Source organism: Cornus florida, unplaced genomic scaffold (genome assembly GCF_030987335.1).
Source record: "Cornus florida cultivar Cherokee Brave unplaced genomic scaffold, ASM3098733v1 CherokeeBrave_3.0.0_Hap2_Chr03, whole genome shotgun sequence".
Taxonomy (NCBI): Eukaryota; Viridiplantae; Streptophyta; class Magnoliopsida; order Cornales; family Cornaceae; genus Cornus; species Cornus florida.
Genome location: NW_026775573.1, coordinates 38,229,152 through 38,249,523, shown reverse-complemented (window position 1 = coordinate 38,249,523; position 20,372 = coordinate 38,229,152). Strand labels below are relative to the sequence as shown.

At 32.3% G+C, this 20,372-nt stretch overlaps 1 protein-coding gene across 1 annotated transcript; it reads right to left on the bottom strand.

Moving 5' to 3' along the window:
- Positions 1–260: 260 nt before the first annotated feature.
- On the bottom strand, positions 261–6,755 carry LOC132301468 (serine carboxypeptidase-like 17). The gene is made up of 14 exons (XM_059798718.1): positions 6,640–6,755; positions 5,755–5,900; positions 4,583–4,659; positions 4,360–4,482; positions 3,763–3,865; positions 3,618–3,655; positions 3,361–3,462; positions 2,917–3,000; positions 2,661–2,833; positions 2,527–2,578; positions 2,309–2,427; positions 1,759–1,872; positions 447–501; positions 261–344 (listed from the first exon to the last, which is right to left on the bottom strand). Exons 1-14 carry the CDS (start codon positions 6,753–6,755, stop codon positions 261–263), a joined length of 1,386 nt encoding a protein of 461 aa, XP_059654701.1.
- Between the last annotated feature and the right edge of the window lie 13,617 nt (positions 6,756–20,372).

Below are 20,372 nucleotides of genomic sequence, written 5' to 3'. Positions count from 1 at the left end.
AACTTCTATCTTTTTTGTTAGGTAAAATTTTGATACGTACAAATGTCTATAGAGTTAAACATCTTACTTTTCGATGTTATACAAGTCAGGCTAATGATCTAGTCATAATTGACCAATATTCGAAAACCAATTTTGTGATTTAGATTCAAAATTGGGAGTTATTCAAATTTAACCTTCCTGAAAAGGGAAAAAAATTAAATTACTCAAAATTAACTCCACTAATGGTACATAAATTCACCTTATTACGCTCTTTCTTTTCATTAGAGAGGATACAAAGCAAACCACCTATCAATCATGGTGTAACATTCCTTGGGCTTGTACTCTGGCGCAACATGACCGGCTCCCTGCACAAGCAATGAACCAAGGCCATATATAAATATTTATTGGTGGATAATTGAATCCAATTAAGTAATAAAAAAAAATTAAAAAAAAATAGCATTTCTTGCCTTCACAGTTGCGTATGTCAAAGCATAGTTTGTTCTTGCAAGCTTCTTAACGTATCTGCATCAAACAAACATATATAATTGCATATATAATGTTATCAGATGAGGGATCGAGTCTGTATTAAATTATGGATAATGATTTTTTTTTTTTTTTTTTTTTTTTTATGGATAATGATTCTCATTACACTAATCTTTCTTGAAGTTTAGACAAATTAAATATGGATAAACCATTTAACATTTATTACTTTGACGTTTCAAAATTTTGGCCAGCAGGCGTTATCAAATTTTATATAATAACAAAAATTTTGTCCTTCATTTATATGAAAATCTTGTTCTTCCTTTGTATAAAAAATAAGGCATTATTGATTTTTCACATTCGCAGTTACCACATTCTATAAAATGACAATTTTGTTCTTTCCTTATATGAAAGTCTTGCTTTTTACTTCTATAAAAATCAGGACATCACTGACTTTTCATGCTCTAAATTACTATCTGGCAGTCCGCGAATGGATTTAGGAGAAGTCAAAATAATAAACGTTAAACGGTGCACATGTGTGTAATTTGTCCAAACTTCAGGAAATGTCAAATATAATTTACCCCTTCTTTTAGTGTCAGTTTGATAGAACAAAAGTGAAAGGAAAAGAATGGTTACGGAAGGAAATAAAAAAATGTGTTTGGTAAAAAATGTTAGATGAAAATGAAAATGAAGAATTTGGAGGGATTGAATGAGGCATGAATGGTACCTTTTGTTATCATCTCTCGAAATGGGAAAAAAAAAATTAATATTTTTAATGAAACTTTGTTAATACCAAATTTACCCTTATTTTTATAAAAAGAAAACTCTATGAAAAAGGGTATGATTGTAAATTCATTATAATAGTTAATAGTTTTTATTATTTTGTTTCCCCAAATAAACATGAAACATGATTTCTATCCTTTCTTTTCTTTTTCTTTATAAATAAACCAAACATGACAAGCAATTAATACTATTCACTACTTTTCTTTATTTTATTTTCCTTCTTACCTAATGTTACTATTTCTTTTCTTTTTCATTATACCAATCATAACCTTAGGTCTGAATAACATTGTCGGTACTAACCACTAAGATCTAAATAACATTGTCGCTATTAACCACTAATGAGTTAGTGCAGGGAACCCAAGACTCCTCCATAACAAAGTCCCACAATACTCCTAATTTAGTGTGTCTAACGGACATGGAGTCTTCTGACCCTTCATTTCTTTCAAACTTTTGGACTTTAAAATCATTATGCAAGAGTAAACAGAATTGAAGAAATGTACATTCCGCTGAACTCACCCTGCAACCTGGCCATCCACAAACCATGGTCGCCATACAGTATCGAGGGTTAAATTGAGAGAACCTATCCATTCTTGTGTACCGATATGTGGAACTGACATATCATGATCGCCGCTGTAGAAATTGAACAGCTTCATTAAATTAGTGACAAAGGTTTAAACACTTGTAAACTACGAGCACATAACTATGATATTGGCTCATCCTAGTAGATCCATCATGCAGACTCAAGCCAGATCTAAGAATATTCATTAGCTAAACAATGTTCAAGAAATTATTGCCGATGGGGGAGATCAAGTTTCATGCAAACTGCAAATTTACGTTCATCATGCATACAGTCGGACAACTCTAACCGATTTTACGTGTGTGGGCGTTGATGGCGATCATGAAATCAGTAAAATTAGTCCGACTGTCAGACTACGTTTCATTTTTCTCTTATTGGTATGGTATAATTTTGTCAACAAAAGTTTTATGTTAAACAACAGACTCCCCGAAAGAACATAAAAATAAATAAATACAGTAATAATAATAATTAAAAAAAAAAAGATTTTACCTGTATATCAAAGCTCTGAGTCCTGTTCTTGTTAGATTTCGATGGTAAGCTACACTACTAGTTACATCCTCTATATAAGCCAAAGTAGCATTGCACCTCTGCCAAACTTCTTTTGTCCCCTGCAGATCAGCATTGTAAAAATTCCTCATTCTGAAACGAATACGTATTCGGATTTTGTTTTTCATCAAGTATACATACATGCATACGTATATATATACCTCTCGAACATGAAGTGCTTTTCGAACACCTATATCACAACCGGCACGTATCCTGCAGGAGTAGAGTACATATTGTAGGTTATGTAATTCCATACAACCGAACATAGCATGAGTGAAGTGTATGAGTTAAAAACGGATTAATATTTACGCGACAATAGTATGGAACATCATTAGGTTGCGAAATGAGAGAAATTTTGGAGTGCTCTTTGACAGATCTTCGACGCCGACTTAATTCACGAGGTCTTGCTGTTGCTGTCATACCACAATAGGGCTCCAGAACCTGTGCTAAATTTATTTCGAGGATCAACTGCAAATTGAATAGTGTTCTCTTATTATCAATCCCTCCAAAACTTATATATAATGACCACAATATATATAAGTCTCTCTAACCTCATCGATTGCTTCCATGTCTGTTTCACATTGCCCACTAAGAATAACATTAATATAATCTCCATTGCAACTTGTTTTTGCTGACTACAAATTTATAAAAGATTGAAGATATTTCAGAATGATATCGTATAAGAAAATGATCAAGGTGACTTAGTCATATCAACATGTTCTGCTTAAATTTTGTTTGACCTTTTTTTAAAAAAAAAAAAAAAAAAAATGGCGTTCTAGTTAAAAAATGCTACAAAACGTGATGAAGAAAATTTTCCAATTAACAACAGAACTACTAACAGTGATTTATCCTAATAGAATGAACCATTGTAGTGCAAATAAAAGTGCAAATAAAAAGATGTACCTAAAATCCATCACTTTGGAAAAATGTTTAACATTTGAATTAATGCAAAAATTAAACCATTTACTCGAGTTCATGGTGAATCGTGAAATCACCTGATAGAGGTCGTCCGGAATGAGTGTTAACCGGTGAGCAAATGGGATTCTAGAATTGTCATCGAGATATGCATCGGTCACTGGGTTTCCAAGAATGTACCCCTGGTAACAATTTGAATAATAATGTAGTATTTAAAAGCAGCGGCAGAAAAATTCTATTTGATTCAACTTTTATAAAAATGTATAAAAGACAATTTAAGATGGAAAAAACTAACAACTAATAGAAGTAATTCCAAATTGTAAATTAGATCATTTACTTGGAGATTCATGAATGGCTCCGATCCAGCTGCATTACCTGCAACTCCAAAATAAAGAAACCACTATAACTATTACTTCTTTCCATAAACATAAAAATGCAGTGAGATATATATATATATATATATCAAGAAGACGATTAAATACCGTTTATAATGTCTTGGACGATCATGGGAAGAGGTATGCCCGAATAGGAATCACCACCGATGTAGAGATTATGTAACAAAAATTGAGGATGATCTTTCAACCACTGCACAACGTCAAGAAAAATGATCATGTTATATAAAGAATTTGCAAATACCTCCTCGTGTTAAAAAATAAAAAATAAAAAAATAAAAATTACATTTTTTAAATTGAACAAATAATACTCTTTCTGTTACCATAAAAAGTGTCACTTTTAGGGAACTGTGACTCTCACAAATTGAACGGAGTTAGTATTTTGTCAATTTAAAAATTGAAATACCTAAAATACCCTTAAGAAAAATAAAAACTGATTTTAGGTGAGAAAAAGGAGAAAGAGATTTTAAGGATATTTTGAAATTTAATATATATATATATATATATAGGTCAAAATTAACGGTCAACGCATATTAGGGAATAATTTGCACATGCTAAGATTTATTTACACATTTTTTTTTATATATAGGAGGAGTTTTGTTTTACAATTTACCCTTTATTTAATAATGCAAGGTTATGAAATTGTATCACCATTTAATGTTATAATAATGTGATTTATACACACACCTTCCTGAGAAATTCATAGGTTTGTGCTGATGATTGGTAGTCATCCATGTAGTAACCTTCTTGGCTTGTTGAGTAAGAGAATCCAGAGCCAACAGGTGCATCTAGATATATTATGTTGAGGCCCTGAAAAATTATCACTACATTTCAATTTTACCTATAAATTAATTAACAAAAATAATAATAAATTGAACCTTTTAAGCTTATAACCACATCATTTGCATACCTTCGTCCACGAATATTCATTTAAAGTGAGTGCTGGTAAGCCCCCTTTGTAATTTACGATGTCGAATATTAGAGGACCTGTGAAAATGGGAAAAAATCAATGGCATCAATCAATTAAATCGTGTGTGTGAATAGCGATATATATTAAGATATACACTGGACCCATAAAATTTTGTGAGGGGGAAGGACTTTAGTTTGTGGGGGCAAACTTATACAGTAAGTCCATTTTTATAATCTCAATTGAATTGTTTCATAAATTTTAAAAAATATAAAGTATAAAATGCAATAAATAAATAAATTAGTGGGGCCGAATTGTAATTTTAGTGGGAGATAAATTCTTAAAAATTTAAAGTAAACAAACAAACAAAAAAAAAAAAAAAAAAAACAAACAAATCTAGTGGGGGCAAATTGTAATTTTAGTAAGGGCATCGTCATAAATTCTAAAAAAAAATCAAGTCTAAAATAAAAATATAAAAAATTCAGTTGGATCCACCCCCATTGATCCCACGTTGGGTCCGTGCCTTATGTATATTATAACATACATACACTTTTATTTCTGAGTAATGACGATGAAGTAATGATACGAAATCTGATAATTAGACAATTTCGATTATTTTTATGTTAATAGTGAGCACCCACGTATCATTTCTTAAAATTTATGTACACAATGAAGATCAGCAAAAAGATTTCATCACGCACAAAATAAGATATTACAATTTTTAGCCTCTAACCCTTCTCACTCTCTAAACAACAATTTTGAATGTTACTTCATATCACAACACGAGTCTTAAATGCCCTCAAAGGCTTCAATACTAAGCTTCAAAAGTATCTACAACCGAAGTCCACACCCCGCAAGAAAAATGAGATTTTTAGGACGGTTAGGACCCACATCAAAATTATTGTAATACCTTATTCCCTTGCGCCAAACATGGTCCAAAATAATATACAAAATTACAAGTAGATTTTTTTTTATTTCAAGGTAATAATTGTTAGGAGTTAGATTAGTAGGTGCAAAAAGTCGAAGCCTGATACTCCTAAAATTCATCGAAAACACTAACTACTGGGCTATCAAGGCATCTGCTTACAAGTAGATTACACAAAGCAATTTTATTGAAAAATGTGAAGCCGTTTATTTAAAAATAATAATAATAATAAAGAGGAAAGAAATTGGACCGCTTTCGTAAAAGAATGCAGAGAGAGTGGAACAGCCGGGGCCACCGGTGAGCCAAAGCATAAGAGGGTCACGTTCTGGGTTCCTCTGCGACTCCACAAAGATGTAAAAAAGTTGCACATCGTCTAATTCACCTACACCCACGTATCTGCAAGCATATATATATATATATATAAAGAATCGATCATTTGAATAGAAACAAAAGTTTATAAACTGCGCGCCCTTAAATTTGTTTTTTTTTTTTTTTCTTCGAAAAAGTCTCTGTAATTCTTTCTTTATTTTCCTTGTTACTCTTTTTCCTCAATTTTTTTTAAATTATATTCTATTTTTTCTTCAATTAAATTCTACCTGTTTTTTATAAACCCAATTGTATAACCTCTCTACGATCAAAGGGGGTAGGAAAGGGAAGGGTTTGAGTCTTGAATGTGAAAAAAAAAAAAAAAAAAAAAAAAAAAAAAAAAAAGAAGGGAAACTGTAAAAATAATAATAATAATAATAAATAAATAAATAAAACCTTTGTTATGTACATAATGTGTAAATAACCTCTAGTGTTTAAAAAAAAAATTATATTTTTCAAATTGAACAAATAAGAATATTTTGTCAATTTGAATAATAAGATACCTAAAATGCCCCTAAGAAAAAGTAAAAATAAAAAACTTTAATTATTAAGGGTATTTCGAGACTTTAATAAATAAAATTGAAGGCGCATATATTTTTTATTCTTGGAAATTATATGCATATAGTAAATGGCGGTGATGTGTTTTTTTGGCACATTTTTTTATGTAGTGTGAAAAAAATAAATAAATAAAATATAATAATAACTAGCAACCACCATGCGTACACAGATGAACAAAACAATTAAGGTAAACAATAAAAAATTTACTTACCCTGTTTCGAGTTTGGAGGGTAGAGTTCCATTGAAACCAGGTAGAGATGTGAGGATTGTGTGCGAGGTAGCGATGCCTGAGAGTGCAAACAGAAGATGCGCGACAAGCAAACACATCATTGACATATTGTAACACATAATTGAGATCGATATTAATATATATATATATATATATATATTGTTAAAATATAGTTTGCATTAAAAGGCCGGAGAGAACTTATATAAATAATATGTATCAGCTGTTGGGAAACGTGCAAGTTTTTATAGATCTTGATTCATCCCATAGAGACAAGTTTTATGCAAAAATAAAAATATGATGTATCATTCAATTAATGGATTGAATACTTACATCAAAGGTCTGAGTAAACCTTTAAAACTTTCCTCTAAAGTGAATGTTCTCACTTATTGTAGATCCCTTAGCAAGATACCTTCTCCTTGGATCTCCATCTTCTTGGTAATTATTTTGCCTTTACGAATCACTCATAAGCCTCCATGAATTACCTTGGAAAAGACCATAAACCCTAATTTTCTAGAGAGAGAAAATTTATTCATTTTTCCTTCTAATAAAATCACCCCCTAAAATATACATAGACCATGTATATTTATAGGCAGCATAAAAATAAAGAAAAGGAAATAACAAATCCTTCTCCATCTCTAATTCATATGTCTCAAATCTAATATGATTCCAATATCAAGTTGGGCTATGAGTGAGAATCCATTAGGCCTATTATTTTATTAGCTACAATGAATTAATAATTGGCCCGGTCCATGGACCCAATTCAATTAATTCATAAATTAATTTCTACTCCACTAAAAGAAATTAATTGAACTCCAATTAAATAATAAATAACCTCTAAGTCAATATTGCACTTTGACCCCTCTATGCATAATTAGTTATCGGATAAATAATGCCATCAATCCGACTACTTAATTAATATATTTATTTTGGTACCTTTGATTATTTCTGGCTCCATCACAATAAAACATTTGTTCGACAAAAATAATAATTTAATAAATAAATATATAATAAATCATTTTGTCTAAAATCATATGAAGGCCTTCGAATTTACTTTGTGATCAACCATAATCAATACAAAATAAATACAAGTAGCAATGATGCAAATATTGAAAATATAACCCTCTAACTATTAATTACATAACTACCCGAAGTGTCGGTCTAAGGATCCCGAAGAATCCGCCGAACAAATCAAAGTAATTATTAATTAATAAAAGAGTCTATACTTTTCTCATGCTTAAGAGTCAAATGCCATGACGGTGATAGGGAGTAATTGCATACGACGGCTCTCACAATATATCTCAACCTAACGCGGATCCAATTCAAGTCTTAATTAATTATGAGTCCATCCATAATTACCGACTATGAACAATTTATAATTACTATTTATATATCATGCATTGATTGCCATCACATACATATATGTAAATATTTCTTGTAATTACATGGACACTATCAATTTCATAGTGAATCGAAATATAATACATTGAATTCACCAATTGTATAAAACATAAATATTTCAGAAACGTCAGGAACATATGTCAATTAATCCAAACAGGAATTTGCTATGCCAGGGCATATAAATCCCAACAGCTCCTACTTGCCCTCATAGCCAATTCAAATTGCACCTAACTTCAATGTTATCCAGATGATGATCAGAATTATTGATCAATGACACCTTTGATAATGGATCAACAAAGTTGTGTTCCAATGCAATGTTCTAGCTACAAGTACATTTTCTTGCCGGATAATATCATGTAGAACATGATACTTCCTATCAGTGTATTTTGTTCATCTATGGAACCTTGGGTCATTGGTTTGGACTACTTCTGCACTATTGTCGCAATATAGCTCAATAGGCAGGCTAGTATGCTCCACAACCTCTAAATCAGTGAGATCAAACCAATAGGCTTATATTGCCACCTTTAAGGCTGCAATATATTCCACCTGCAGGTTTGAGTCAACAGTTGAAATCTGCTTGACAATCTACCAACTGATTTCCCTTCCATTAAGTGAACATATACTAAGTCATGAACCTCATAGTATCTACTTCTGATTGAAAATCAGAACTAGCATACCTGGCTAGGACCATATCATCACATCCATAAATGAGTATGATATCATTGATTCTCCTTAGGTACTTAATGATATTTTTTACAATAGACCAGTTGTCAAGTCCAGTATTGGACTGATCTCTACTGACTATCCCTACTATGTAGCGGATGTCCTGTTTGGTATAGACCATGGCATATATGAGACTCTCATATGCCCAAACATATTGTTCCAGTCTCATTTGCTCAATCTCCTTTGATAGTCTTGAAAAACTACTTACTCGAGAGAGCCATCCATATCAATAAAGCAAGAACTCATTATTTGAGTTATGCATACCAAACCTGGTCAAAACTTTATCAATGTAGGATTATTAAGATAAGCCTATTTTCCTTTTAACCTGATCTTGCAAAAGCTTGATCCTAGGAATATAGCTTACATCTTGAAAATCCTTCATTTAAAAGTAATTGAACAACTACCTTTTAATTGATGACAAAACTTCCACGTCATTATAAATGAGTAGGATGTCATCAATATATAGAATTAAGAAAAATAATGACATTCCCTTGTACACTCATGATTTATTCACTAAGAAATCTTCTGGTATCTTTTTGTAGATTAACTTGCCTTCCATAGGAATCACCCTACTAGAAAGTTCTACAAGATCCCAGAATTTATTAGAATACATAGATTCCAACTCTGATTTCATAATAACTCACCAAAACGATCTGTATCCACATCGGTTCACGCTTCCGTGTAGCTTACTGGGTCCAACTCATGTTTAACAGGGATGTCCATAATGGTCTTACCTAAAAACATGATTCTGTCGAATTGGATGATAATCCTCCCACTACATCAATGTACCGATGCAAGAATCTGTGTAGTAGATGATGCTAACGCATCAATAGGGAATTCATATATTATTCTCAATCTCTATAATAAGTGTGTTCACATGTGGTACATCTGGTACTCATACCAAATTCTCTAACATTATGCTACTAGGTATGTGATTCATAATATGATTCTCCTATAGATAAACAGTGAGTGAAAACAATCAACTTTTATCTTTGAGATCGTAAAATAATCCATCCTAGTGACATTTAAAGTAGCTATCAAATCTAGCATGCCTATGATCTGATTCCAACTTACTTGTCCATATCAAACGCACATGTGCAAGACTACCCCATATGTGCATATGATTCAAACTAATATTTAGTCAAAAACACAGCTCAACGGTATCCTTGAGACAGACTAAGATGGAATGCAGTTCATAATGCGCATCGATGTCATTAACGCTAAACTCTTAAATGGAAGAGATAATGTGGCATTACTGATCATAGATCTAACCATGTTAAGTGGAATTCTGTTATTCCTATTTGACACCTAAATTAATTTAGCGTCATTTGCGGAAAACTAGTACACAACACCCTCATTGATCATATAGTCTTTGCACTATCCCAAGAAATACTCAAATACTCGATCAGATCGAAGTGTCTTGATAAGTTTACCTAATATGTGTTCCACATCAGTCTTAACCTTCTCAGAAAATACCAAGAGTTTAAGACTTGTGTTGCATCAGATAAATTTATCCAAAACGTAAGTAATCTTGCTTGGATATTCATAAGACCACACGTGTCAGTGTGTACCGACTCCAATTGTCCTTTATGTCTATTTCATCTGGCTGATTAAGCCCTAAGAGTTATCTATCCTTCAAAATAGGGTTCACAAGTTTGGTTTAGGCTCCCCTGCCTCACTAGGTAATTAACCTTCTTTAACCAATCTTTAAATCTCATTTTGATTGATTACAACCCAAAAATAGACACCAAAAATACAATGAGTCAGGAATAACAAATTTTCTCTTAACATTCAATCTAGAAGATGCAACATTAGTTTCTACATCCTGCAAATCTTAAGAGCTTGTGATTATAGTATATTAACCATCTTTCAATGCACCAGAAGCAATCGCATATCTATTCAATTTTATAAAACCAGTTTTACAAAATAACGATCTAGTTTTTATAAGCCAAAAGTGAAATAAGAATGAGATTGCGTTTCACTTCTGTACATAAAGATAGTTCTCTAATACTAATATCCTCATACTCTCTAATTTCAGATGTAATACTCCCACTGACTTAACTACAACCTTGGCATCAGGTCAAAAGATAAATATATATCCATATCATCAAGGCTTCTGGATTCCTGAAATTCTTACAATAAATTGCAAACATGTTTAGTGGCTCCAGAATCTATCCATCAGGAATCAATAGATACAACCACATAACATGGCTCAATGATTAAATATATATTTTCCTATGCCACGTCATTGCTTAGACAGTTTGTCCTTTAGTGTCTTAGTTAACGGCAAAAGAAACAGTTTCATTCGCCCTCAACATACACTGCCTTATTCCCTTTAACCTTTTAGATACCTATGTTTTGTGCTAGCCTAGTCCTATTATCATCCTTCTTCTTTGCTTTGCCCGTCCACTTTGGCCTAGAAGAAGATGGTATAGACTAGGTTAGATTGATAGGAACGCCCATACTCTTGATTATCCCTTCATCTGTTACCAATTCTATAAGAATATCAGCGAGTGTGAACTCAAACTGATTCCTTATTTAGTTCACTATAACATAATCGAACGAGTTTGATAACAAGACAATAATCATGTCAACTTGAAACTTACCACCCAAGTCAGCCCTATTGATCTCCAGCTAATTTTAAATAATAAACAATCATTTTCCAAAATTTGATTTCAAACTGGAGTTCATGAGGCTATCTTGATGGTATTTAAATTTGACACAGTACTTAGGCATATCCTCTATCTAATCTCACCAAAATATCTCATTGACATTTAATATGATGCTTGAAGAAAATAAAATAATACAAATGTTAGCTTTGGAGTATATTCGAGCTAAACTCTAGAATATTGCACCAAGTCATATCATTTGCCTTATCTAATTTATTAAAAGCATTAATGTCAAATTTGGTATCTCAAAGTAAAAGAGATAGGTATAGGAGTAATAAACACATTTTGTACCCTTACGTTGTGAATAAAATATCTAAATTCATTTTCTAGTCATTATAAATAAGGTCCAATATCATAGAATATGTAAGCAAGCAGATAAACTGGATTAGACATAATTAATCTGAATATAAATGCATTCATACAATATGCAAGGTGAACTATTAATAATTTCATGCATATTTAAAATTAAAATGAGCTTGTTAACCACATAATACAATAAATCTCAATCGAACAAGAGATCATTATCATTATTGGTGAACAATCCCTTTTAATTAATGCGGGTCCCTCAACTCTGTAGCATAATAAATCAACTAATCAATATGTCAATAACTTATCCTGTTGGAGGAGTTCATTATTACTATTATTGAGATTCATTTGCTATTAAGCGAGCACTTCCATTAAAATAATAATATGTGGGTCCCTTAACCACTGCATGAAAAATCGAATAACCAATACGCCAATAACTTATTCGGTTGGCAAAGTTCATTATTGCTATTGGCGGGCAAATCCCATCATTTCCATATCTCTTAAGACAATGCCTTATTAATCATATGAAATTATTCCCGATTTAATTTAGCCTTTCTAAAATCACCTAGTATAGACCACTTCGTTGGGAAGCTAACACTATTGATTTTAGATTGAGTGTATAACGTTATTAAAACTCTAACGAAAAATTAAACATTAAATATGTTGTCATTATAATCTAGACTCTTTAAATCATGCGTAGGGCCTTATTTTTAAAGATCTAATTACAATGAACATTTAATATTTGTATTTTCATGAGACAACCATTCTTGTAATATTAAGACTCTTCAAATCATGCGTGGGGCCTTATTTTTGAAGATCTAATTACAATGGTGTTAATAACAAAGGCCATGTGGCAATGTATAAAAATCCCCGCTCCCACTCAATTTTTAATCATTCATAATTAGGGTTTTCATTTTATTCATTTACATGATATAATGCATGCAAAACGTCTTGATTTTAATCCAATTAAATTTAGAAAATATTTGGACTTTAAACGATTCACTAATATTTAATTTGAAGCACACTTTAAAAAATAATTTACAAAAAATAATTTTACGTTTCCCAATAAGTGCCCTCAAATTAACTAGTAATCAGATCCAATGAATTTTCATAACTTAATTAATATAAATCAAGCCATTTAAATAAATATCATGGATCCAATGCATGAATAATAATAATTAGCAATTAATTATTTCATGCATCACATAAATAAATAATAACGCAGATAAAAGGGCCAATGGAATCAGCTTTTAACATTTAACTGCTTTAATCACTGCGCGAAGAGCTTCCATCAGCTTGCAAACACCTACAGGAAGCTGGTAGGCATCTGGAAAAGCAAAACAGTGCTTGGAACGCGCCCGGAGAGTGTCCAGCATGTCCCCACGCGCTCCCACGCGCTAGGGGAGTGGACAGGAAGTCTCCACGCGCTACTGAAAAGTTCCAGCCCGTGCCACGCGCTCCCACGCGCCTGCACGCGCTGGAGGGATGATACAGCGCGTGCCACGCGCGCGTGTGATGTACTTGCTTGGCCTGGCGCGTGCTCCTCACGCGCCAGCAAGCAGCTGATCTGGCTTTGTCCGGCGCGTGTTCCTCACGCGCCGGAATGGTTGACTTTTCTGGCGCGTGGAACCCACGCGCCAGATTCCATTCCCCACCTATCACTTCTGGCGCGTGTTCCTCACGCGCCAGATTCATTATTGGTGCGCTGCACCAGATCCCAGCCTCCTCCAGTAGTTCTTCTCGCCGCCGGTGACGTTCCGGCTACCGGAAAAACGCCGAAAAATCCAGGAAAAATTAATAAAAAATTTCCAGAAATTAAATTAAGCCTTAAAAAATTCCAGAAAAATTCTGAAAAATTTCTAAAAAATCCTAGAAAATTCCTGAAGCCTAATTTAACCCTCTCGGACCTTCTTGAAACTTCATAACATCCTTTGATGAAGATTACATGGCTTTAAATAAATTTACAATTTGAAATACAATGAAAAAAATTAAATTACATCATTGAACTTTCAAACGGCTAAATCAAAATCTTAATTACATTCATCTAAAGATAAAATTACATTCCAATAACCTATAAACTTCATCCATGGCCCAAACATTCATCATCATTCATTCACAATTATACATACATCATGATCATATAATAATATAAACATATGCATATATAAATTTGGATCCATGATGATGATTTTGATAAAAACATGATCTCTAGTAATGAATCAAACCATGCTCTGATACCACTGTTGGGAAACGTGCAAGTTTTAAAAAATTTTCGAGGGATTTTGATTCATAGATCTTGATTCATCACATAGAGACAAGTTTTATGCAAAAATAAAAATATGATGTATCATTCAATTAATGGATTGAATACTTACATTAAAGGTCTGAGTAAACCTTTAAAACTTTCCTCTAAAGTGAATGTTCTCACTTATTGTAGATCCCTTAGCAAGATGCCTTCTCCTTGGATCTCCATCTTCTTGGTAATTATTTTGCCTTTAGGAATCACTCATAAGCCTCCATGAATTACCGTGGAAAACTAGGCTTGTGGGAGCCTCTATTAGATGAGACCACAAACCCTAATTTTCTAGAGAGAGAAAATTTATTCCTTTTTCCTTCTCATAAAATCACCCCCTAAAATATACATAGACCATGTATATTTATAGGCAACATAAAAATAAAGAAAAGGAAACAACAAATCCTTCTCCATCTCTAATTCATATGTCTCAAATCTAATATGATTCCAATATCAAGTTGGGCTATGAGTGAGAATCCATTGGGCCTATTATTTTATTGGCTACAATGAATTAATAATTGGCCCGGTCCATGAACCCAATTCAATTAATTCATAAATTAATTTCTACTCCACTAAAAGAAATTAATTGAACTCCAATTAAATAATAAATAACCTCTAAGTCAATATTGCACTTTGACCCCTCTATGCATAATTAGTTATCGGATAAATAATGCCATCAATCCGACTACTTAATTAATATATTTATTTTGGTACCTTTGATTATTTCTGGCTCCATCACAATAAAATATTTGTTCGACAAAAATAATAATTTAATAAATAAATATATAATAAATCATTTTGTCTAAAATCATACGAAGGCCTTCGAATTTACTTTGTGATCAACCATAATCAATACAAAATAAATACAAGTAGCAATGATGCAAATATTGAAAATATAACCCTCTAACTATTAATTACATAACTACCCGAAGTGTCGGTCTAAGGATCCCGAAGAATCCGCCGAACAAATCAAAGTAATTATTAATTAATAAAAGAGTTTATACTTTTCTCATACTTAAGAGTCAAATGCCATGACGGTGATAGGGAGTAATTGCATACGACGGCTCTCACAATATATCTCAACCTAACGCGGATCCAGTTCAAGTCTTAATTAATTATGAGTCCATCCATAATTACCGACTATGAACAATTTATAATTACTATTTATATATCATGCATTGATTGCCATCACATACATATATATAAATATTTCTTGTAATTACATGGACACTATCAATTTCATAGTGAATCGAAATATAATACATTGAATTCACCAATTGTATAAAACATAAATATTTCAGAAACGTCAGGAACATATGTCAATTAATCCAAACAGGAATTTGCTATGCCAGGGCATATAAATCCCAACAGCATCATCACCCCTACTTGTTGCTGCTGATACAAGCTAGAAAGTCGGCTACAAATTGATTGGAACAGTGAGCTGTGTCTGAGTTTCAAACCCAAGTCTTATAGGGCGCCAAAATCCAACGGACACAAAAGAGAGATGAGAGAGACTAGTGTAGCTTTTGACTTTACTGTCCCTACCAATAAAATTAGGTAGGCTTCAATACAATGCATGCATACAACGACCCTACTTTTTACTTCTTGTTCAGGTGTTTTCCTTGAGCACGTGAATATTATGTGGAGAAAGGGACCCAACGAAGCCAAGGATTCACGGGAAGTGGAATGGGGCGGCTTTCAATTTAAACATGGCCCAGCAGGTGGGAGCAAAGACGTGTTGGTAAGAACTTAAAATTAAGTTCTTCAAATCTCGTTTTCGAATTATACTCTTAAGATAAATGGTATTGCATGTTATGGGACATATATAATTACTTTAAAAAGAAAAAATAAATACATAAAAAATTTAAACATGAGTTATGTTCGTATTGTGTTTTTTCATCTGAGTAGTATAATGAATTTAGTGTCTCGATTACTGATGTCATCACAACGTTAATTTTACTCGTATACGAAATAAAATAGTTAAATAGAATTATTTATTATTAAACATTACTCAATGACTTATTTAGCAGAGCGTTCAGTTCCGTGTGTCTGTGTTCAAGTTTCCCTATCATTTATTTGCTTTCTTAGACAATTCTTTAACGCGAATTGGACGGTTAAGTGTTAAATGTAAATTGAGAAAAAAAAAGGAAGTAATCTTTATTTTAGGTGTTCTATGTTAAAACAGTCATTCACTTAAAATTTTATTCTATTTTAAGTTTCATATATTCTTGGAAGTAAGTATTTATTGTATTATCCTATCAAAAAAAACGTATATATATTATTTTTTAAAATTTTGGTACTAAATTCCATTATAAAACATCTTACATGAGTACCTTTGGGAAGTACAGTGCATTGAGAATTGTGAGACTTATTTTACCAACAATGTGGAGTTCATGGTGAAATAATAATTCTCACCCTCCTTGGTGCATATATCTTAAATAGAGATGAGAACTACTTTTTTATTTTTATTTTTATTTTTATTTTGACAAGAGAGAACTGCATTATTAACTCATCACCAAGTCATGCAGCTTTCAAAATTTTATAAATAAAAGCAAAACAGAATAATAAATCTTTAAAATTTTATAAATAAAAGCCAAACAGAATAATAAATCTTTATACAAAAGTGACTAACCCTTTTTCTTTTATTTACTCGTATGAAAAAAATAATAATAATAAAATGAAATAAAATCCGACTGGCCCGATTCGAACCAGCGACCTAAGGATGGCTTACAGGTTATAGCTACTACAGTCCTCTCTACCAACTGAGCCAAGGTCGGTTTTTGTTAAAGTTCCTCGTAGAATATTATAAATAGGTATATAGTTCAAATGGACAAACAACTTAATGACGCAAACAGAAAAGGCAAGGAGACCAAACCTCCAAGCCCGAGCTCTACCTTAAAATCCATCCAAACTATGAGTAGGAAAGAAGCAGAATAGGTTATGATGTCATTGCCCTACTATGCACAAATTTGAAAGATTACTCTCATATTCAAAATAAATAATTCTCTAAACATAAATATGTATAGATAAACACTTTAACAATTATATATATAAATAAATTTATGTACTTTGTAGATAAAATCATAAAAGCTAAAAGATCATGAAAAAGAAACGTACACAAAACAAAAAATAAATGAAAGAACGAAAATTTGGTACTATAGGTATAAAATAACTATTAAGAGCATTTTCAATGGGTCTATCATATGGGTTGTCAATTTAAAATATAGTAGGTGGGTTAAAATTGGGCTTTGCAATGGGCTGCTATATGGCCTGCCAAAATTTGTCTTTGCCATTTTTTGTGCCAAATCTAACAAAACAAATAGCAATAGCTATTTGCCTTATTTTGTTGCCATGCCGTCTCTCTCTCTCTCTCTCTCTTATATCAGCTGCAACGACCGGCCATTCTCGACGACGACCGGTGCTTAAAGGCGACGAACACCACCTCCTGCTTCTGTTGTTTGATTTTTGTATTTTCTTTTCCCCTACAGACCTTGATTAGCAGTTGCAGAGAGAAGGGGGGGGGGGGGGGGAGCTTGAGAGTTGAGAGACAACGACTGAAGCTTGCGAATGGCGAACCCGAACTGGAACAGCGGGCGATGGAAACTGAAAGATATGGGTTTTGATTTTTTGAACAATCTGAAATGATATGCCGATATAGGTTTTGATATAGGGAATAGGTTTTGAACTTTGGATTCTTGTAAACAGATAGATAAACTGAAATATATGGGTTTTGAACTTCTGATTCTTGTAAATTTTGTAGTTTGCAGTTGTAGAGAGAGAGAGAGGGCAAGTTCTCAAAGTTGAGAACGAGAATAGAGATGGAGGCGATTGGGGAGGCTGAAATGATTTGCCCTAAAAATATATATTTTTAATAATAATATAATCAAATATATATAATATACATATATATATATATATATATAATATATATATAAATTTTCGAAAAAGAAAAAAAAAATATATATATATATATATAAATATATATATATATAAATTAATTCACAAATAGTGATAAATAATTATAAAAAATTTGTCTTTTTTTTTTTTTTTTTTACCAGATATTTTAGATTTTTGCTTCTTTTTAATTATGTTTAATTTTCGTTTCCTTCTAATGTCTACAACTTGACTTGGAATGTGCCTAATATTAATATTACTGATACAAATATGAATGGTGGGAATGGTAGTTGAAAAAGAATAGTGGTTGTGTAAAAAAATAGTATTTTGCATAAAATGCACCATTGGAGCAGAATTATTAAAATGTAGCATTTTGACACTATAGCACATGTCAAAATATAGATTTGGTATGCGAAAATAATTTTTAGCATTGGAGATGGTTTGAAATATTCTTCTTACTCTCTCTCTCTCTCTCTCAAAACATGCTTCTTAGCCTTCTCATCAATTTTAATACTCCAAACACTATTCAATGAGCTTATTACCATGGGCCTATTAGTATCTCTTTTCCCTTCTAAAATTGATGTTGAAGGTTTGAATTTACAAAGGAGAAAAATGGTTATGTGAGTTTCTTGTCAATAAAATAAATAAATAAATAAATAAAGTGCTTATAACTACAATTTTATTCACTTTCAAGGAAAATAAACAATTGTACTTCTCTATTGTAACGGGTAGACGTTTACCCATTTACTTTAAAGCTTAAAATGTTGGATACTACATATCCACCCATTTATATCAAAAAGCTTAAGTTGTTGGGTAGTGCGGGATCCGACATGGGACAAATCTCCCCTTGTAACATTCTCCCTCACCCGAACTCGCAACGTCCTAGTTGCAGTTGGGCCACCCTGCCTACCCAAGTGGCACACCCAGATGCCTTCGGGGTTGGGTGCTTGGCGTGATATTGGATCAATGATTAGGTTTGGCTTTGATAGTAACTGTAACGAGTGGACGCTTATCCATTTACTCAAAAACTTAAGTTATTGGGTAGTACTGCATACCTACCCATTTATACCTAATTACTCTCCTATCTAGATCCGATGTTGAACAAATCTCCCTTGTAACACCTATCCACTTAAAGGCTTAAAGTTAATCAAAATTTCACCTTTTAAATACACAAATCCTGCTTATATTGTCAAGTATGAGATGATTGTTTTATATATGCAGATAGGGTACAAAAGTATCAGTAAGGGCCACTGTCCCTCTGAAGACCTCTGTGAGTGGGTGTGATATGGGCGAGCATTGATAGGCTACGGATGTCATGAGTCTACATTCGAACTTTACCTTCAAGATGTGAGGTGAATGCCTTATCACATGCATTACCATGAATTACATTGTGATTCCATGAAGTTTTGCTAAAGAACACAAACCATGGCCCCTATGGTTTCAAAAATGACATTTACTCCTGTGAAAACGAAATTGGAAACAGTTACCTCCCCCTAAGTTGCTAAAATAGAGCTTGAACATAGTGGGTGTTTGTCTTGAGTTGCAATGTTGGATGCGAGTGTTCTTGTGCCCAGCAACTTTTACAAAAGCTTGAAATTTTGATAGTAAACGTGCTACAAAGAATTGTTTAAAAACTTTAAATTGGTAAGTGCATTTTTTTTTTTGTTTTTAAATTTCTGAGTGGTGTTACTTTAACCGAAACGAAGGTTTCACTTGATACATTGAAATCTAAAGGTGTCCAATACTTCGACTAATTATTTTTGGTGCTTCCTTTTGGTTTTATAATCATATTTTTTTAAAAAAAAAAAAATTTTGTTGTTTAAGCATGTTGGGAAATCTAGAATCATGAATTGCCCATTCTCCTTCTTTTTTTTTTTTTTTTTTTTTTTTTTTTTTTTTTTTTTTTTTTTTTAAAGGCCAAAAATTATGCCAATTTACTTTGTTAATTGGAGATGAGCTAATTGAGAACAAAATGCTTGCCTTTTATAATGTTTGGGAATATCCTTTCAAAAGCACTTGTTTGGATGGATATGATACAGTTAATAAAGCAGCACCCAACATTTGTTTTCCTTTTTATTAAGGTGAAAACCCAATACCCATTCCAAGTTTTAAGCCAAGCTTATTTGGCTTTGTACCTGAATGGAAAAGGGACATATATTTTGAGCTATTTAACATGACAAATAAAGGATTTACTCTCACAAGACTATAATAATGACACATTAGCTAATATGAGTGTTGAGCTCTTATTATCACTATGTCGATCAACTTTCCTAAAATTACTGTGTAAAACATCTTTTTGCTAAAGCTTGGTGGAGTGACTCAACTCAACCTAAGCAATTTTATCAAAAAATTGTGTTTTGAGGTATTTAGTTTTAGCTTTGTCAAATATCATTGTCTTGATCGAGTCATACTTTTTGTTTTAATCTTGTGTC

Coding starts and splice junctions, on each gene's coding strand:
- LOC132301468 (XM_059798718.1), bottom strand. CDS start 6,755: ATGTGTTTGCTTGTCGCGCATCTTCTGTTTGCACTCTCAGGCATCGCT. Junction 3,001..3,360: donor TTCCGGACGACCTCTATCAG/GTGATTTCACGA, acceptor ATAAATTTGTAG/TCAGCAAAAACAAGTTGCAA. Junction 502..1,758: donor GTGGATGGCCAGGTTGCAGG/GTGAGTTCAGCG, acceptor TGTTTGATGCAG/ATACGTTAAGAAGCTTGCAA.